Here is a 19,081-nt window from a genome sequence, read left to right as displayed (position 1 = left end):
AGTACAAAGCTACTATGGTCAAGTTTTATCACTCATAACATAAACACTTACTGTTTCACTTTCAGCTGTGTATGGCTATGAACATCTAAGGAACTTAAATTTTAAGAGGTTTTCCTAACCAAATAACCTTCAAATATTCACCTGGTCGTTACACTACATTTGATGTTTTCTTCAATTATACTAAGGTTCTGCAACATTGTTATGTTTATCCTCATAAGAAAAGTATCTGGATAGAGAAGGATTCTAGCTTAACTTTGTATAGGCTGAGGACTAAGAAAGTTTAGCTACAAAAAAGCTATGAAAAGGGAAGAGAACCAGTTATAAAGATTACTTGGGTCCAGGCTAAAATATGAGGCATAGCAAAGCAGTAACATGCTAAAAGACCAGAAAAGCCTATGTAGATTCCTTTGAAGGCCTTTTGCTCTGGTGTCAATTGGATGATTTCATAGTTGCCAGTGCTTGATGCTGCTTAAATATCAGCTGTATTCATTATTACACTGGGCAACTTTTTGAGTGCTTCATGAAATAAGAATTTAGTGAGTTTCTTGTCATCATTAAAATATTGTTACTTCCTTATGACTTTAGGAAATGTGGCTTCCAGTTTTCTTCCCAGCTGAGGCAAAAATAAAACTGAAAAAAAAAAACCCCACAAAAATCCCAACTGCTTTCTGCTTTAATCACACTTATTACACAAAGTTCCAAAACCAGCCTTTACAGTGGCTATGTTATTGAAACTGGGTTTTCTGGGGAAAACCAGAAGAGCTGAAGCTTGGTTTCTACAGATTTATTGCTATATGCAAATGTACAGCCTGTGGCTGCCCTGGCTCATGCCCTTGTCTGCATCCCCTGTTGATCAGATTTTGCATGTGCCAAAAGGCTCGCTCTTACACTTCTCACACCAGGGAACTGTTCAGCTTGTTCCATTCTTTTGGCAATGCAATACAATGCTTTCCTAATATCCATTTCTACCTTCTTCCTATTCAGAAACCTTCACAAAGAGCTTAATATCTTTTACACATTTATTTTTCTGGCCCGTTTCTTCAGTAAACTGTAAATATTTTGAATTCATATGATTATGGTCTGAAGATTGTTTTCCACATATATTACAAACCCAGAAACCCAGTCTAATGAAACAATAGTCTAAGTAAAGTGCTTTAGAAAACTGGATTATTTTCATTACCAAAATACAAGAGAATGGTCAACTATTATTGTATCACTGATGTTTTGCTTTATTTTTAAACCATATAAAACTCCCATTTGCAGAAAATACTTCTGAAAGTAGCACAGACATTCTTCACTTGCTCTGCAATATGTGGGTGGTTTTAAATAGGCTTGTCTTTTTCCACTGCAGCAAATTAACTATTTACTGGATATATATAGGATACACCATGAAACTCCTTTTCATATCCAAGAAGAAGGACAGTGATGTGCCTAGATGATACTATGAAACTGTTTATCAGTTCCCAGTAATGCTTTTATAGATAAAAATCCATAACATATTTTTCTGCATGCTTTCTCATCTGGAAAGAACCCCCTCCTTTCCCCAAGATTCAGACTTTGGAGTCTCCCCCAAACATCGCTCAAGTGTTTGCTGTCTCTTAACCCCTGAACGAGCCTTGGTTTTGCTCTCTTGGCTCCACAGCAGCGCTCACTTGAGGGCTCTGTGCCGCCCGTGCTGTGTGTGAGTGACCTCTTCAGCCAAGTCGCTGCCACTACAGAAAGGACATGCAGAAGAAGTGCATCGACTTCCGAAATGAGTAGTTTTTGAGGTGCAGCTGCCGTATTTTTCCTCTCTTGAGGATCCATAATGAAATAGAGATGAAGGGGGAAATTTGTTTTCAATGGAAACTTTGAAAAATTAATTTTTATTAGTAAGTTCTTTCAATTGCCAGATGGAGAATTATTAATAATTATTTAATAAAACCAATTTGGGAATGGACCATGAAAGTGTATTAATTTGACTGTCAGGGAGCTTTGCAAGAGCCCAAAAATTAGCATGAATCATATTTGCCACAATGCAGTAATGGCTGTATCTACAGGCTGCTAACATAGCACAATTATGTGTGTCAAAAGGGAAACAAGACAGAAGTTACAAATTAATTTATACTGATGTGATTACTTGAAAGTATACTTGATTTTACAATAACCAACTATTATGTCAGCAATGTTTCTCATTACTCATTTCCTCAGTCATTAAAAGCCTTCTTATTTTATGATTCTGCCTGAGTTAAAATTCAAAAAAACAGTTTACATGGCTCTTGGAGACATTCTAATTAATCAGCAGTAAAAACTGTATCACCTTCTTGAGATATGCTCTTTAGGAGCAAGCTGTCTCTTCTTTTACCCAGATTGATGAAGTAACAATCACACAGAATGTTGCTAGAGCCAATTCTATTTCTAATTTTGCCATGTGGCTCTTAAATCAAGAAGAATTTAATTTTCTAAGCAAACAGACTGAAACATTCTAGTGAAATAAAGACACTAGAATATGTTATTCTTTGTGCTTTGTAAAATTACATGATTGACTGCTCTTCTGTGACTGCCTCTAAGCAAGTCAGTGTCATACCTGTCCTTAGGTATCTTCCACAATCAGGTGATGCTATCTGGTGACTTAGCACCTACCTGACATCAGGGACTGGGTTGCCAGCAACTCTGCACTCCAGCAATACTTTGTTTCCTTCGGCAACTTCCTGGCTCCGGAGCTTCTGAGTGAATAGAGGTGGTGAAAGTTCATGCTCTTCCATGTTGATGAAGGGACGGCACAGGACCATTTTGCTCTCCATGATGCTCCTCCTTCCAGAATAGTGTTCTCCATTCAGATGAAGTCCAGGTAATTTTTCCTCAGGCTCAGTCTCTTGATGTGGTTTGTCAAACTCCTGGTTCACCAAGGTACTTAAAGCTGGTTGTTTCTTGTTAGGTGACAGGTATCCGCTGTCTGGAGAAGAAGAGTCCCCATCGGGACTACGGCCTCTTGTCTTTGCTGCCTGTCTAAATATAGATGATAACTCCTCTATGAATGTGGCAGCTTTGTCACACAGCTTGTTCCTGAAAGGAGCTTCTCCCTGCAATGTTGATTCAGAGTTCGGGCTTGTCTTAGGCATACATGCACCACCTTTCTCTGAAAATTTCAGGCTTCTGACAAAGCTGGGACTAGCAGGTAGAAAAGGTGAGGTGCTTGCTTGTCCCCTAGAAACTGTGACAAAACTATCCTCTGTCTGAGGTGCAGCGGATTGCTCGTTCTGATTCCTTGGGAGAGCATGACTTGCAGCAGATGAAGTCCAACTGCTTGCTTGAGGTGTCTCTACAGTGTCTTGCTCATGCAGGTCGGTGTCCCTGAAAGAAGGGGTTTCTGAAGGGCTTGAAAGAGGGGTGTTGAGATAATGAGTAAAGTCTGGTACTGTGCTCTCATCTTCCTCCATGGAATTGGCAATGGCTTCTCGAGCTATGTCAAGGCTCTTACTTATCTCCTCCTGGGTAAGGAAGGCAGAAAGTTCATTTGAAAATTCACCATTCTGTGTGTCTGACAGGGAATCACAGAAAAAGTCATGGTAAGATGAAGCTTCTGACATATTTTCAGGATATCCCTTACTGCTGTCTCTTTCTGGAGAGTAAGTCTCCTTCAGCATTAAAGAAAGAGGCAATGCCCGGCCACAGCCTCTGTCTTGCATCCTGGAAGACACAAGAACAATTCCTTAATGAAAAAAGTTATATCCTAGTTCCCACAAGCTAGACACAAAGCTGTAAGATAAGCAGAACATAATGGTGTATGACATACCATAAACCTTGTTTTCTATTAGAATGAGCCAGGACTGCAAATTGTCTAGATGGAAATGAGAGCACTTAGGAGTAATTTTTCTTATGAACCTTCCCTCAGAAGTATGAAGACATCCTTTGCCTGTATATTGCCTAGCACAACATTGATTCCACTGGATCAATATGATATATGTTGTTATTTCACATCTGATTGGTTATTTTGCATCAATTCTATTATGTTTCTTTTTTTTTTTTTTCCTGGTTTTAGCCTTGTGAAGATTTTGGGAATATATTTACTTTTCTCTTTCCCATAACATTGCCTTCCAGACATTAAACCATCAAATTCTGCGAGAAGTGTTCAACTTGAAACCATTATGAGGATACACACAAGGATATTTGGATTAGAAATTCCAAATTATCCTTTCTGTTTAATGTTGATAATGTGTTTGATATTATTTTACTTATTGTGCTAACACTTTTAACTTGTTACCAATTTAGTAGCACTTTCCTCAACACTGAAAAATTACCATATGCTAGAAGTAAAGCACTGAAGAAATAGATTTCGCAACCTATATATCATCCTGCTCAATGGAAGTGTTTAATGTATATTTTGTACCAGTTTCACAAAGCAGAGAAGCATTTATACCTCTCCAGTTTCCCAACATGACTTCAGAATTAGGATGAGCATTCTCTTTAAAGTCAACAAGAAACAAGACATCAGGGAAACCACACTTTCCCCAGGGGAAGGACTGGCCTGAAAATCTCCTTGCTGAAATGTATTTGTCTACCTGGTCACTAGATTGTGGCTGATGAGATCTGAAACATAATTATTGTTTCTGCAGAGCATCTAATTGAATTGAACATCAGTGGTTTTAATTACCCTGAAAAATTCTCTTATTCTAATGATAATTTCTACAATAAAAAATTTTACATAAGATTTAAAAAGGGAAAATTTCCTTTAATTCTCTACTGATAGTGAAGAAATGGCTTGACAGTCATGCGATGCACTCGGATGTATTTTACATCAGCTTGTGCAGGCTCCAATTACCTGTAGTCACTAAACCAGGGCTTACCCAGCATGTAGTCATTAAGTGACTGATAGATGATTGGAATTCTTGGCTTAGCATATGTATCTCTTGATATGCCTGTTTGTCTTGCCAACAGATTACAACTCAATGCATAAAAGAGAAGTCTAAGGAACCCAAAGCATTTAGAGTTTGAGAAATGTTTTTATAGAATTCAGTGATAAGTTTATTATTTGCTGGGATTACGTTTTCCTTTCCTGTTATCTGTGCTTACAGGGCAACAAATTTAGCAACCATGCCAATCTCTTGTCAACAAAATCTAAAAAAGTATATACAGTATAACTGACTACCACATAGCAGCTTTAAAGAAAGAATCTGAGAAGCCCAGCAAACAGTTGGTCTAGAGGCTCAGCTGTTCAGGCATAAACTGGAGGAATGCCAGGGAAACAAGAGTTAAAACTGCAGAGTTTCTTCCTCCTTAATCTTAGATTTAAAAAAAAAAAACTTTGTATTCCAATGAACAAAGGTGCTATTCAGACAACATGTAAATATCTGTGCTTCAAATTATATCTTTATTTAAATCTGACACATGTGGGTTCCTAGCTTGTTCACATCTCAAAGTGACACATTACATACTCAGATAAACTTCCCTGACTTCCAACACTGAGCTGCTCTAATGTTTCAATGGGCTGTTTCATGGGTAGGAGGACAATTTTACTTATTGTTATCCACCCAACAGGATGATTAAAATTAGTGTATTATGAATTCACATATTTCTTCCCAATACTCAGCTTTGTCATTAGAAAAATACAATGGCTACATATATAGTAATTTTCAAAGCCTGGTGTCTAAATTAAGTGAATAGTCTATACCTGGATATTTAGATAAAGTTGATGGATTTAAATGTGCTGATTTATTGGCAATTTCTAATGCTGATAAGCCTTCTTGGTGAGAAGGTTCCTGAAAATGGATTCATATGTCTAGCTTTAGGGAGCTGAATGGAAGCTTCCAGGAGAAAGACTTTTTTCAGCCATACTGTAATACATAAACTCACTATTCTTTTAGAGCAACTTGTAATCACAGTGAACTGGAGGTGAAGTATCACTAACCCTATCAAGTAGCTTATAAGATCATAATTAGAAATTTTGAATGCTATTTCTAGCTTCTCCAAGTTGGACTACAATGTATTTATAACAGTTTTCATCATCACACTCATTAGGTAACCTGCAAAGCCATATACTGTATCATTTAAAGACACAAGCATAAATTACAATGTTGCATGCAGATCAACATTATTACATACAGACTACTTATGGGGTCCTATTTGTAAATATTTCAAAATTAAGCCCAAGTAAAACCCACATTTTTTATCATGCAGTTTAAATACCTATTCAAAACCCAATACAGATGCTCTAAAGAATCATATGGTAAATATTAAAATTGAAATGTATTGGATTACAATAATTTCAGAAAAAAAAAGAGTAACTAATCAAATTAAAGTTTTGTAGGTTTATACAGTAAAATATGGAAAAACATAGAAAAATAAAGGACTCATTTAAAAAAAATAAACATCCTGAATTTGCAGAACCTGCCAAAAAAGAAAATATGATTTAACATGACCCAATTATTACTTAACAGGACCCATCTCTTCAAAAGAATCGTACGAAGGATGAAATGTATCTAGTAAGATCTTTTAAAACAAAAAAGGCACATACTTTTTCTCTGAATTTTGAAATCCTGCAAAATTACTCCACAAACACAACAATTACGATCAGCAGAAAATATAAAACAGATCTTACAATAAGCAGGCCAATATGAAGAGTTCAAGTATAATTAATAGTAGGTAAAGTTGTTTTTCTCCTTCTCTATCAGAATAGGCTTAAAGTCGCTCCAGCTCTTCACTGAAGCTTGCTTGGTCCTTAGTCGAGGAGACTGTGGCCTGTGCGTTACATCCGTCCTCTGTGCCTATGAAATTCGTACCCCCCTCATCTATATTTGGTAACTGAACTCATGTTTCAGCAGACTGCCACTATCTGGAATTCCAGCAGAAGCGACGTTAGGCCTGGAAGTGGCACAAAGTTCTCTGTGCTTACTACTCAGAAATTCAGAGAAGTTAGCCATTCCATTTTCTACACCATTTTATGGTAATAGATTTTTAATTTTTTTTCAACAGCATTATTTTCATTATAATAAATAAAATAACTGCCTTTTTCTGCTAAGAATAGTTTAAAATCAATAGCTTCTTGTGTACCTTAAAATCTTGTAGAAAAGAAAAAATTAGAATAATTTAGGTTGGAAAAGACCCTTAACATTTTTGGATTTATGAGTAGAAATACAGAAACTTTTTGTAATAATTGATAAATAATTTGTAACCATATAATACACTGTATAAAGAAATTAACCTACTGAATTTTCACATCTCAAGTGAAATAATAAAAGAAAAGAAGTATCTCCTTCAGAAAAGGCACAAAAAATCCCTGGAAAACATGTATGCTTTAAAAATACCCCACAACTCTGACACATGTATTAACACTGCAACAATCAAAGTACATTTTTGGTTTCTATAGAGTTGTAGAGCATAATGAGTAACAGAGTCAATTCTGTTAAGGAAGTACTTTCACCTCATTAAAACTCCTGTGAGAATTTAGTCCTAGGAAAAAGGAAAAAAAAACCTGTCCAAAAGCACTTTTTCAAGCACATAATTTCTGTTAAAACTCAGTGAAAGGAAGAAGTAAACATGAAGACTGTTGGTTTAATCTAGAGACTTTATCACATAGTTTCCAGAAATAAAAGCAATGTGTGGGCAATGTGGTTTCTGCCAGATTGCAACCTATTGGGAGTCACATGCTCCAGAGTGGAGAGAAGAAATTATAGCTCCAAAGAGATGCTACAGACCTCCGTCCCTTCTGCCAGCATCCATTATATCTGCTCTCGGATTTGAAATCATTTTGTACACTGGCATTTGCTCTTAGCTCAAGGTCTTCTAGATACTGCCTTGCATTTTTTACTCAAATTTGTTCCTTGGCAACAATGTGCAGTAGATGTACTCTTGTGACAGAAGAGCTCAAGAGACTCAGAGCTCCCTACAGGATCCAGACCATCTTTATGTACTAACAAGTCCCAGTACCACACATCCTATTTCAGTGCTTGATAGAGCATCTTGGCATCTTCATACAGGCAATTTCTGTCCCCTAATCACAGCTTGAACAGACTCACTGCTGGACTGGGAATGCTTCACAATTTATACAAACCCCATTTTTGCAGCTTGAGATCCTTACCATGTTGTAGTGAAATTAGTTAAAAGGATTTTTTTCCAGGTAATTTTACAGTGATTTCAGTGTGTCAAATAAGAACAGAACCATGATTCTAAAAATTTCAAGCTGAAAACTGTGCACAAAGAAGGAGCTGGTTATCCAAGAGTTAACCACTGTATGCCTAATTTTTAAGCGGTCACCCCACAAAGTAAAATCAATGTCCTTTTTCAGGCACCCAGAATCTCCACTAAATAACCAAAACTTTGCCACCTTGGAATGGGAGTCAAAAATAGCCTGCATATAAACAGCAACAAGCTGCCTTGGGCTATCTTCAGCATTTTCTACAGGGAGTGGGTGGAAGAAATCCTGGTTCGTGCAATTATGTGTTTAAATTTTCACTTCTGGGAAGAAAATATATCTGCCTGTAGATATCTGCAGAGATATTTGAAAAGAAATTTAGCTTTCTGAATACAAATAAAGTATTATTTTTTGTAAATGAAGTATGCCAAATACTTTTTGTACAGCATGATAGAAACATTTGCCCAGAAAGTGAAAGATTAGTGTTCAATTAATTCCTCTTCAACAGTTAATGAAATAGTCTTCATAACCTGAAAATAGGGCAAGGTTTATTAAAGCTCTATTAAGCCATGAATAAAGTTTCCCAACACTCTTCTTCTATGATTTAGGGAATGCTTATATTTTTTGATGTGTACTGAATATTTCAGAATCAAGATCTTCCATTTTTATTGCAGAAACAATGTGTGCTCTCCTTTATAAACACAGGAAAGGCAGTAAATCACTATAAACAAATGGCAAACAGACTAAAACTTTGGAACAGCTACACATTTTGTAAGATAAACACACTTTAATATGCAATGACGTAACAATTTAGCATTTGCATATAATATTTTAAAATTAATAATAGCATCAAGCAAGATTAGAGATATACAGCTAATATGCTCACTCCATTCCTATTGCAGTATTATGGAAAATTCAGCTGATGAACAGAACTCCACAGAGATAACAGTTTTCACTACCAATATATTTGATGGAATGCAGCTGCAGTTTCCCTGAAACCTTAATAATAGTTTCTAACACTAGTCAGCTCAAGTCCTTCCAAATCCCATCCCAAAACCCATAAAACTATTCTGGTTGTACAAACTTATCATTTGATCTGATGAAGATGTTACATAATGCAAAAGATTTTCATCGTTAATTGTATAAAACCAAAATACAAAATATAATAATATATAATGCTCAAATGATTAATGTACTTACCTGAGAAAGCAGAGCGCCTCTGTTATGGTCCCTGTTAATTTGTTTCTTACTCTAAATAGCAACAAGATAAAATACAAGTAGATAAGCAATCTCCTTTCCAAGACCTGAAGTCAAACACCAGTATGCAAACTTCAAATAGAAATCTCTCAGAACTGCTTCTACTTTAAGCAGCAGGGAGAGATACAACCTCCTTTACCAGTTGCCACAGAAACCTCCAGTTATTTTGAGTTACTAACAGACATTTCTTTCCACCTCTGAAAGAGCAAAAAAATAATCTGGTTGCCTGTGCTTAAACAGACTGGGTCAATGTCTTGCTGTAGTTCGATGCCATACATAGCTTTGTTCTTTAGTTTTCCTTCAGTATGCAAAAAACATTTAATTATGCTTGTAAATACATAGTAAACGGATTTTTTTACATAGCTAGAGCTAATCTATGTTTTCATAGAGTGTGTTGGAAGTGTCTACCTGTCATATATGTATGGAAGTGTCAAATGTAGCAAGCAGTGTCAATGATATTCAAATAAAAATTTTCCAAGTTTCTCTGAGAATCTTGGGAGTGCAGTGGGAAAGCTTATATGCCTTCAGCTTTTCCTAGTAGTTGTATGGTAATCAGTCTGGAAGAAATACAGCAATTTTTCAAATTAAACTAATAACAGAACAGTAATAATAACACCCAGCCTTCTTTTACAGAATATTTCATCAACAAAGAGATTGAGGGGCTGCAAGTAACAACACATCAATAAACTTTGAAAATAGTACAACTTGCTAGAATTACCACAGCTGCGAATAGGAAAGGAAACCATAAAACAGAAAGGAAGGCTAAGTAACTCACAAAGAACTAATTCCATTCTGTAAACTGGGAAAGAGATGAGCACTTCTCAGTCCAGGATCTATAGTCTATCTAGGGTCTTGATGAGGCAAACTACCTCAAGAGAAACTTGTCATTCTGCTTCCCTTATCTCAAGACTACTAGAACACTTGGAATATCATTCTGTCTCAAGATGATCATTCTGTCTCTTTATTAGCCCAACAGGTAATAATGGAACACATGCACAAACAGCTACTTGACTGGTGAGTGCCCCCAGCATCCCTTAAAATGTCAAAGGAATTTTAAAATGTCAGGAGTTTGCATCCCTGTGCGCTGTGATTAATTCACTTTTGCATCTGCGGCTGTGAAGCACATTGTGCCCTCACGGATTTATCACAAAGGTGAAGACACGTAGGGCAAAGCTGTTTGATCTTTGCCTACGAACTCGGTGCCCAGGGTAGAAATGTCTCTGTGCACGTTACCGGGGAGCGGGGGGCACCCTGCGAAAGGCGGTGCTGTCCGAGCCTGCCTCTTGCCAGGCTCTGTGTTCATCTGACTCCTTCAGGGCCGTGTCACCATGACACGCTGGTTCCTGACTGCCTCTTGCCAGGCCCTGTGTTCATCAGACTCCTTCAGGGCCGTGTCACCATGACACGCTGGTTCCTGACTGCCTCTTGCCAGGCCCTGTGTTCATCAGACTCCTTCAGGGCCATGGCACCATGACACGCTGGTTCCTGAGCCTGCCTCGCTGCCTGGCCAGACCCTTCACTCGCAGCCCCGCACACGCTCTGCTGCGTGAGGCGCTGAGGAGAAAACGCGGACGGGCTCCGGGTTTGGAGGAGCTACTGGGCGCCGCTGAATGGCGACGGTGCTGGCGGTGAAGAGGTGCTGGCGAGAGCGGCTGCTCAGGCGGGGCAGGCAGGGTGAGGCTCTGTGGTGAGGGACAGGGAGCGTGGAGCCTGCCGCTCTGTGCGGCTGTGGCGGCACCGGGTGCCCACGGGCCGAGCTCGGCCTGCGGGATGTGTTGCTGTGCAGAGTACCGTGGAGCTGCGGCCGCACCGCATCGGCGGAGCTCATCGCCGTGCCATGGAGCTGCGGCCTCACCGCAGCCGCTGGCCCACAGCCGTGCCATGGAGCCGCGGCCACACCGCAGCCGCGGATCTCACAGCCATGCCATGGAGCTAAGGCCTCACTGCACCGGCGGAGCTCACCGCTGTGCCATGGCCTGGAGAAGGCCTTCCCACTGCCCGGTTGTATTAAAATATTTAAAGCGTGTTATCTAGTGGTGTCAAAGAAAAGAAATGAGGCGTCAGCAAACTCTGAATTGGCAGTCTTCTGTGGTTCAAGTAGAAAGGCCATTCCAGATTTTAGCATTTGGGAATGTATACAAATAAGAATTTAAGCAAGCATGTGTTACAGCTGATTTTAGTACAAAAACTTAAATCAATTTCATGTTGAATTAAGAAGCAAGAGGGAAATGAGTGAAGGTTAAAGAAGGCAGCACTAATGCAATCTCATAAGGATAGAGAAAGCAAGGATAGAATTTGTCAGTGTAGCACATGGCAATATAAGATTGTATAGTACAAGTAAAGAGCAAGTAAAGATTTCAAATTATATGATAAGTTTAAGAAATCTAAGCTATATCAGCTTAGTGTAGTATTACATAATTGTAGTATTACATAATTTTCTAAATAAAAGAAGGGAAATAAATTAGAGTTAAAACACTCTAGTGGAAAATCTGTGTCACAAAAGTAATGCTCTAACTTAAACAAGCTGTTTGAAAGAAGAAAAGCAACCTGTTAATGTTAAATAGTTAATTTTGGTCCTGACTCTGCAAAGCAGAGTTAACACTAGTCTCTTTCTTAAAATTTTCTTTTAAGTAGTCCATATACAGACCTTAGTTCTAATTCTGCCCAGTTTTGTTTAACTTAAATGCTTTAAGTGTTACTCTTCTCTGAGTTGATTTTGTCCTGTATGCTGTACATATTAGTCATATTCATTATGACTTTACCAATTCTTTTATTTTAAAATTAATTACATATGTTATAACTACCTGTGCTGTATCTGAAAAGTTACTCATCCCTCTAGTATAGAACTGCTTAATTCTAAGTGCTGCAGTCCTATTCACATTCGATATTACCCTCACCTCTGTGAAGATTATATTTCAAACAGAGCTGATTTTTTCTTTTATATAAGAACTACTTGCACTTATGCATATAATAAAATTCCCATAGCTGGGCAGTGAGAAAAATGCTTTATAGCATCACATGTCATCCTTTTATGTTGTATGTGCTAAGATTTAGACTTTCCTCTTCGTGAGGAAAATGATCTCTATTAGATCAATTTTAGCTGCAAGCCTACAGTGCATATTTTACATGTTTATATTCACAGCCAGTCATGTATTTGGATTCCTTCTTAGCATGTGAAATGTGTTTGATCTGAGCAGGCACAGACAGAGCTGAAGTTCAATACCAGATAAAAGCTTCTTTCTTTACAAGGGGATTAACTTTGAAAATGGAATGTGCTCCTTTCAACAAAATGTGAGATGCTGATCTGTAGGAAAATAAATATTTACTTCTTTCTCCTTTTTTCATAATACAACTTTGCATTACTTTACCTTTGTAGCAGCTATTGCATGCTGTCTTTTGATTATGCCAAATGTATTGCTGTAGGAAGACTCCACCTGCCACCAAAAACATGTCGGATGCCAGACAGGGGTAGACAGCTGTGTATTGCTGCCAGAGTCACAGCACTAACAAAGACAAATGTGCAGGAATGTGACATCCATATGTCTGGAAAGAGGAATGAATGCTGAAGGAGGAACATGGAACAGCTGATTACTTCCACTGTTAGCTTCAGTAGGACTAAATTAAAAAAAAAAAAAAGTTAAAACACAGCTGGCTATTTAGAATGAACTGCTGAGAGATTTGTCAGTCAGTAGCTCCTATTAGGGAGACACTTAGCTTGGGGATATTTTTGGAAAGAGTTTCCCTGGAGTTGGAGAGACTTCAGGCCTTTTGCTTTTTTCTGATTGGCCAACAGACAGGTGCTGAAAAAGGTGGTGGCAGAAATATTGCAGACGTGGTGAATAACACACAGACAAGCAACAGCAACTTACTTCTTGTTTTATGATAGGGTATACCATGTAAAAATATAACAGAATTTTTCCTTTCTCTCTTTCTGTTGTGAAATGAAAAGAGATCAGACAAAGAACTGATTCATGTTGGTTGAAAATACAATTGCCTGCATTTAGAGTTTGGGAGGGGTGTGTTCTACCATAGCAAATGTTTAACACCTTAAAACTAAAACCGGGTGGGTTTTCTTGTGTTTAAAGAGTCTGTGTCCTTCAAACAGAAATGTATTATTGCATTATATATTAAAAATTTCCTTTTAGATAGAAATCATGTAGCAAACAAACTGTTTTTAAAAATAGGTGCTTTTAGGAATGACACAAAGTAGGCCTCCAAGCTTGTGAGAGAAGAAGGAGCCTTTCAGTGGCAAGGACAACTTGTGTGACAGCACTGAGAATGCTTATATGTCTTCATTTTGGATTCAATTTCTAGAGCTTGGACCTCAAAATTGAATCCACTGGTTCTGTCAAAAGCAAAAATTAGAATTTTGACAGAGTACTGATCTTGTACTGATAAGTCCATCTCTCACTAGGCATTATAGCTTCAGAGCCAGTGACTAAACATTGATGGGGTACAATCCTGGTACTTTGGCATTGACAGATTGGAAAAATTGACAGTCAAAATTTTTTTAAGTTAAACAAGCTGTCAAACACCATCTCTGTTTAGACAGGATCCAGCTTTTTCTTTTTCTTAAAAGGTGATTATTTCTGGTGAAAAAAATAAATTGCAGAGGCAAATTGATACATTTAGAAGGCAGTGATGAAAAATCATTAAAAAATACATTTCAGAGAAAACATGATAATTTCTACTTGCCATCAAACATGAAAAGTGCATGATAAGATGTGCACACCTCCTTTCTGTCCTGTTTGATATCTTGATTAGAATCAAGATAAAGAGTCAAAGTATGCAGTTATTTAAAGATATGTTTTTACGTGCTTTAAATTCTCCAGCATCAGGTGTGGACCTTGTATTGGGTTTTTTTGTATCAAAGTGGGAAAAATTAATTTTAACTTAATGTATTTCATAGTTGATGAATGAGATGTCATTTGAATTTCAGTGGTTCTTCACACAGCAATTTTCTGGTCCTTACATGAGCCTGGTGGTATTAGTCTAGAAAAGGGAGTCAGACTGATGGACCAGTGAACTAATGAATTCTCTTTAAAAAGTGAAATGTCCCTGATAATCATGCAAAATATTCACTGAGTCAGAGAAAGAATGCAGATTTGTGACGAAGCAGCCTAGAGAACCAAGACAATCACCCTTTAATGATGATGCAAGTACACATTTGAGAGTTAAAAGCATGAGTGAGATAACTGAGAGAGCCACTGAAACAATGATTCATCCAAAAGGATTACTGGAAACACCACTTTCAGACTGTTTGGAATACAATTTCTGGCTTTGTCATCAAAACCTGACTAAATCCAAAGAACCTGGCAGATGAAAGAGGAGATTTTTGTAATACTACCCCAAAAGACTCTAAAATTCTAAGATGCCATATGAGCAATCTAGTACATATATTATTTGCTTTGAAATTTGGGCAATGGTAAAACCTGGCTATAACCCAGAGAATTTAGGCAATAAATCTGTTACTGAAAAACATTTTGCAAAAGCATTGACTGTATGGTTGCACATGTGGTACAGATAGAAATACAGGCATATCTGGTGGGCAAGATTAGGATCCAACAGAGCCAACCAATTCAGGTTTTTCTTTATATAACAAGAGAGAAGGAAGGGTGATCTAACCAAAACAAACCAAACAATAAGCTGTTTAATTCCCTTTGTTTCCACTCTCAGATCCAAACAGTCTGGAGAGGTAAAGTTTGTGTTGATATAAGCAGGTTTAGAAGAGGTGTTAGATATATTTTATATGGAACTGGAATAATAATTACTATATAATACATGGATTAAATAGGTAATAATTATATATATAATATAATTGAAAAATTATATTACAGCTACAATATGTAAATACACTGTATTCAGGAATTAGAAAACATAAAAATGGTATTATTTTGACATAGTTGTACTTACTGTATGAGAATATCTTGCACAATTTTGTGATCAGTTGATATATAGCATCTATATAAACAAACCAATACAACATTCTTATCTCTGTTTTTCATAGCATTTTCCTGCAGTATGCATTTTAAATCCTAAATTGAAACCAGTCTTGTGAGTGACTCTCAGGAATCATCAACATCTAAAGCTTTGCCTTGGGAAATGCTGTCTGTGAGTTTTTAAACATAAGAGTTGGTTACCTCAAGATCCCATAGAAGTTAGCACCTCTCCTTTGAAAACATTTAGCTGCGTTTGACCAAGAACTCTTTCCTTACCTTTGTTCTACAAATTGAATGGATGGTGCAGTATTCCAACAAGCAGTGAAGGGGTTCCAGCCCCAAGGGTTTTCTGCATAGCCAGGTTTGATGCTCTTCATTTTTCTGTGCACTTGTACTGGTGAGAGTGAGAGTGAGTTTGCAGTTTTGGGAATCGCACAGAGGAGATGTCAGAGACTATGCTTAGGGTTGTTGCTATCCATTGACTTCAAACCCTTATGAAGTAAATTAGTAAATATAATGTGACAAAACTTTTAAGAATAGTTAGCTGCCATCTTTCAAAGTTCATTGACTTAATGTATAAAGTTATTTAAAATAATAAATAAAATCATAAATAATTATAAAATAATAAAGCTCATAAGATTTTTCCTTACAAATATACACAAAATGTAATATGTGGAGATAAATCACCCCTCCTAAAAATCCTACATGAACTGAGAGGTGACAGTGATGGCATCTACAGTTTGTTTTCAAAAAGGAAATGATAAGGACAATCTCACAGTTTAAAGTTGTAAGAAAAATTAGTATATTTTGAAAATCAAGGTGAAAATAAAAGTGCAGAGAATTTTCTAATAAATTTTCTTGGAGAGGAAATAGAGCAGTTATTGAAAGTAAGTGAGTTTCACCAAAAATGTCCCATCAGAAATCCAGGAAAGAAGCTGATTCTCTTTTGTCTGTATCAAACTTTGAAACGGTTTGAGGAAAGTTCTTTCATCTAAACTCTTTTTTTTTTTTTTTTGTTAATGTTTAATATAGAGCTTTTATTCTAAGTATTTCACTATTATTAGAGTAGACATCATTGTTTTGATACTTTGCTATTGTTTTGGTAACTTTGAAAATGTTTTTAACTAAATACTTGAAATTTTGGTCAGTTTTAAGTCGAGTAGAAGCTAACGCCTTTCTAGTACACGCTTCAGTCCTTCCACAAGTCTTTCAAGCTCCTAAATGTAACAGCTTTGAAAGCAGACTGTACATTTGTTCAGACTCATGGTTGTACAGACTGGACGTCTGCCTCACTGCTAAGGTCTCGTAGAGGCTGCATAAGGTTTACATGACAAAGCCTTTCCCTTCATCATTATTTGATTTCTGAATGTTTGATTTCACAGCCTTAATATTATTCCTGTACCTTGCATGAATAAAGATGGAATAAAGATATACTTGGAAATGATTATATGGATAGTTTGCTAAGACTTTTTGAAATTTAACTTTTTGTTAAATTGCACGATGTATGTTCCACGAACTAGTGTTTCATCATGTGATCTCTCTGTGTAAGTTTAATTTGGTTTTTAAGTTCTGCCTTGTACACTGGCATCTGAATGATTGTTATTTAATACATCCAGACACACATTTCCTCAGAAGTACAGTTCAAAATGTTAACAAGCCTTCATCATAAATCTCTTCAATCTGGTGTTTCTTTAGTGATGCATGTGGGAGAATCTACAAAATTAGAAGGAAAATTAGAGGGTTTTAGGGAAAGCTGCAAAAGGCAAGCCTCAGATACAGCAGAACTGTGAGTAGAGCTAAAGCAGAAAAATTATTTAAACTGTAGAAAAAGCAAGGGCAAATAGAACAATGGCTTGTGTATTAACACTTGTCTGATATAGTGATAACAAAGGGTCAGTATTGGCCCTTTACTGAGCTGGCAGCCTTCACATCTTTTCAGAGCATTTCTTATGGGAATAGAGGCCTAAAGGTGGGGTTGTTTACACAATTATGTAGGTAGAACTTCGAGTACTTTGCTTCTTGGGTAATACTCACAAAATGGGACAGGACAGAGGAATGGCAAATGCATACGAGGGAATCAGCGTTTTAGGTATCATCATCATCATCATCATTATTATTAATTTGCAAATGAGTGATTAATCTTTTTCTTTTCAAATGGTTGTTTGTTGTAAATGTCATATTTTTATAGTAGCTGATACAGAGTGAAAACATATAAATTTGTTTATAAAACTTTGAAAAACACAATAGAAAAAGTATTTTAGACTGAATATATGATGTAATCAGTTTACTATCTCTGCTGCTTTGTGTGGGTTTTTTATTAACCTACTTGTCTGGTAAAGTACATTTGTATCCTTTTACTCAAAAATCAAGAGTTCTCAAAGCCTTAATGTAATTTCATCCTTGGACATGTTTTCTTCATGGTGTTTTGATATGTTTCATTACCACTGGGTTACTGCTGGTGCTATATGCACTTACTATGATTTGTTTTGTAAATATCTTATGTGAGAGAAAATGGAAAACATAAATCAGGTTTATAAAGCAATGAACTTGGAATTTATGGAAGACATTTAGCATTTCTCAGCTAAAATTGCATAAATAATTAATATGTAATTTGATCAATCAATAGAATTCAAAAGCAAAATCCTTGAACAAAATCAGAAAAGGATAAAAGATGAATAGGGGAAAAAAAGTGGAAACAATTGAAGAAGCTTTGCATTGACAACCAAAATAAACACAATTTTCGGTCTGCAATAAATAAGGTAAAGGTTTTCCTGGAAACATGCCAAAGTAATTCTGTAAAATGTACTGCAGAAATGTCTGGTTTCAGCTGTGGAAAGAACAATCTATAGATAAAGCTAAATGTCCATATTTTTGTGGTTTCTTGGGGGGGGTGGAATTAACTCTGTGAAGATAGAGAGGAACATACTAATAAACTTTGCCTACTATAATGGTAATGTTTCCATACTAAGAGTTTTGTGTGCAACTCAGATCACTTCAATGAAATTAGTTTGTGAAAGAGGCATATTCTGTATCTGAGGAGTTTTCTAGGCATAACAGCAATTCATCAGCTTGGCATCAGCTGAGACTTGTGAGAAGTTATTTTTCTCAATAGGTATATTGTAGATTATGTTGGGCCAGCTGAGTAGCAGAAGAGGAAAGAATGCTTCAACATGCTAAGGTACACAATAGACCCATATTGTGCTTTTTGAGGGTGTACTTACTATGTCAAGCTCGCACATCTCAGTACATTCTCTTTCTATTAAATTCCTAGCAATGATGATGAACATGCATTCTTCACAGGATGAACAGTAAGGTGTAAAAAGGTCCCTGATTGAGGTATGCATCCACTGGGTGTGATGGCCTCTGCTGCTCAGTAATGCCCCTCAGCAGTGGCAGCCAAGGAGTGCAGGACCTGCTGCAGGTGATGCATTGCTATTTTGTGATTGCTGAGGAATGAGAGCCTGGAGAGCAGCACTGTGGAAAGAGACCTTGGGGGGTCCTGGTTGATGGTAAATTGAACCTGAGTCATGGTGCCCTGGCAGCCAGGAGGCCATCGCTGTCCTGGGGTGCATCAGGCACAGCATCACCAGCCAGGCAAGGGAGGGGATTGTCCTGCTCTGTACAGCCTTACCTTGAGCACTGTGTGCAGTTTTGGGTGCCACAATATAAAAAAGACATTAAGCTATTAGAGAAAGTCAGAGGATGGAACAAGATGTTGAAGGGTCTGGAAGGGAAGCTGTATGTGGAGTAACTGAGAAACTGAGATCAATTGGTC

The 19,081-nt window shown here is 37.2% G+C and overlaps 1 protein-coding gene across 5 annotated transcripts in view; it reads right to left on the bottom strand.

The window, feature by feature from the left end:
* Positions 1-9,413, bottom strand: part of PALLD (palladin, cytoskeletal associated protein) — a 187,677-nt gene extending 178,264 nt beyond the window's left edge. For all 5 annotated transcript variants that reach the window (XM_066548254.1, XM_066548257.1, XM_066548255.1 and 2 more), the window contains exons 1-2: positions 9,311-9,413; positions 2,623-3,669 (exon numbers count right to left, since the gene is read on the bottom strand). In XM_066548254.1, coding sequence (XP_066404351.1) covers positions 2,623-3,668 — 1,046 coding nt within the window. In that variant the 5' untranslated portion in view covers position 3,669; positions 9,311-9,413. The remainder of the gene's footprint in view (positions 1-2,622; positions 3,670-9,310) is intronic.
* Between the last annotated feature and the right edge of the window lie 9,668 nt (positions 9,414-19,081).

Source organism: Molothrus aeneus, chromosome 4 (genome assembly GCF_037042795.1).
Source record: "Molothrus aeneus isolate 106 chromosome 4, BPBGC_Maene_1.0, whole genome shotgun sequence".
Classification (NCBI taxonomy): Eukaryota; Metazoa; Chordata; class Aves; order Passeriformes; family Icteridae; genus Molothrus; species Molothrus aeneus.
The sequence above is the reverse complement of the archived record's forward strand: the minus strand, read 5'-3'. Positions and strand labels throughout refer to the sequence as shown.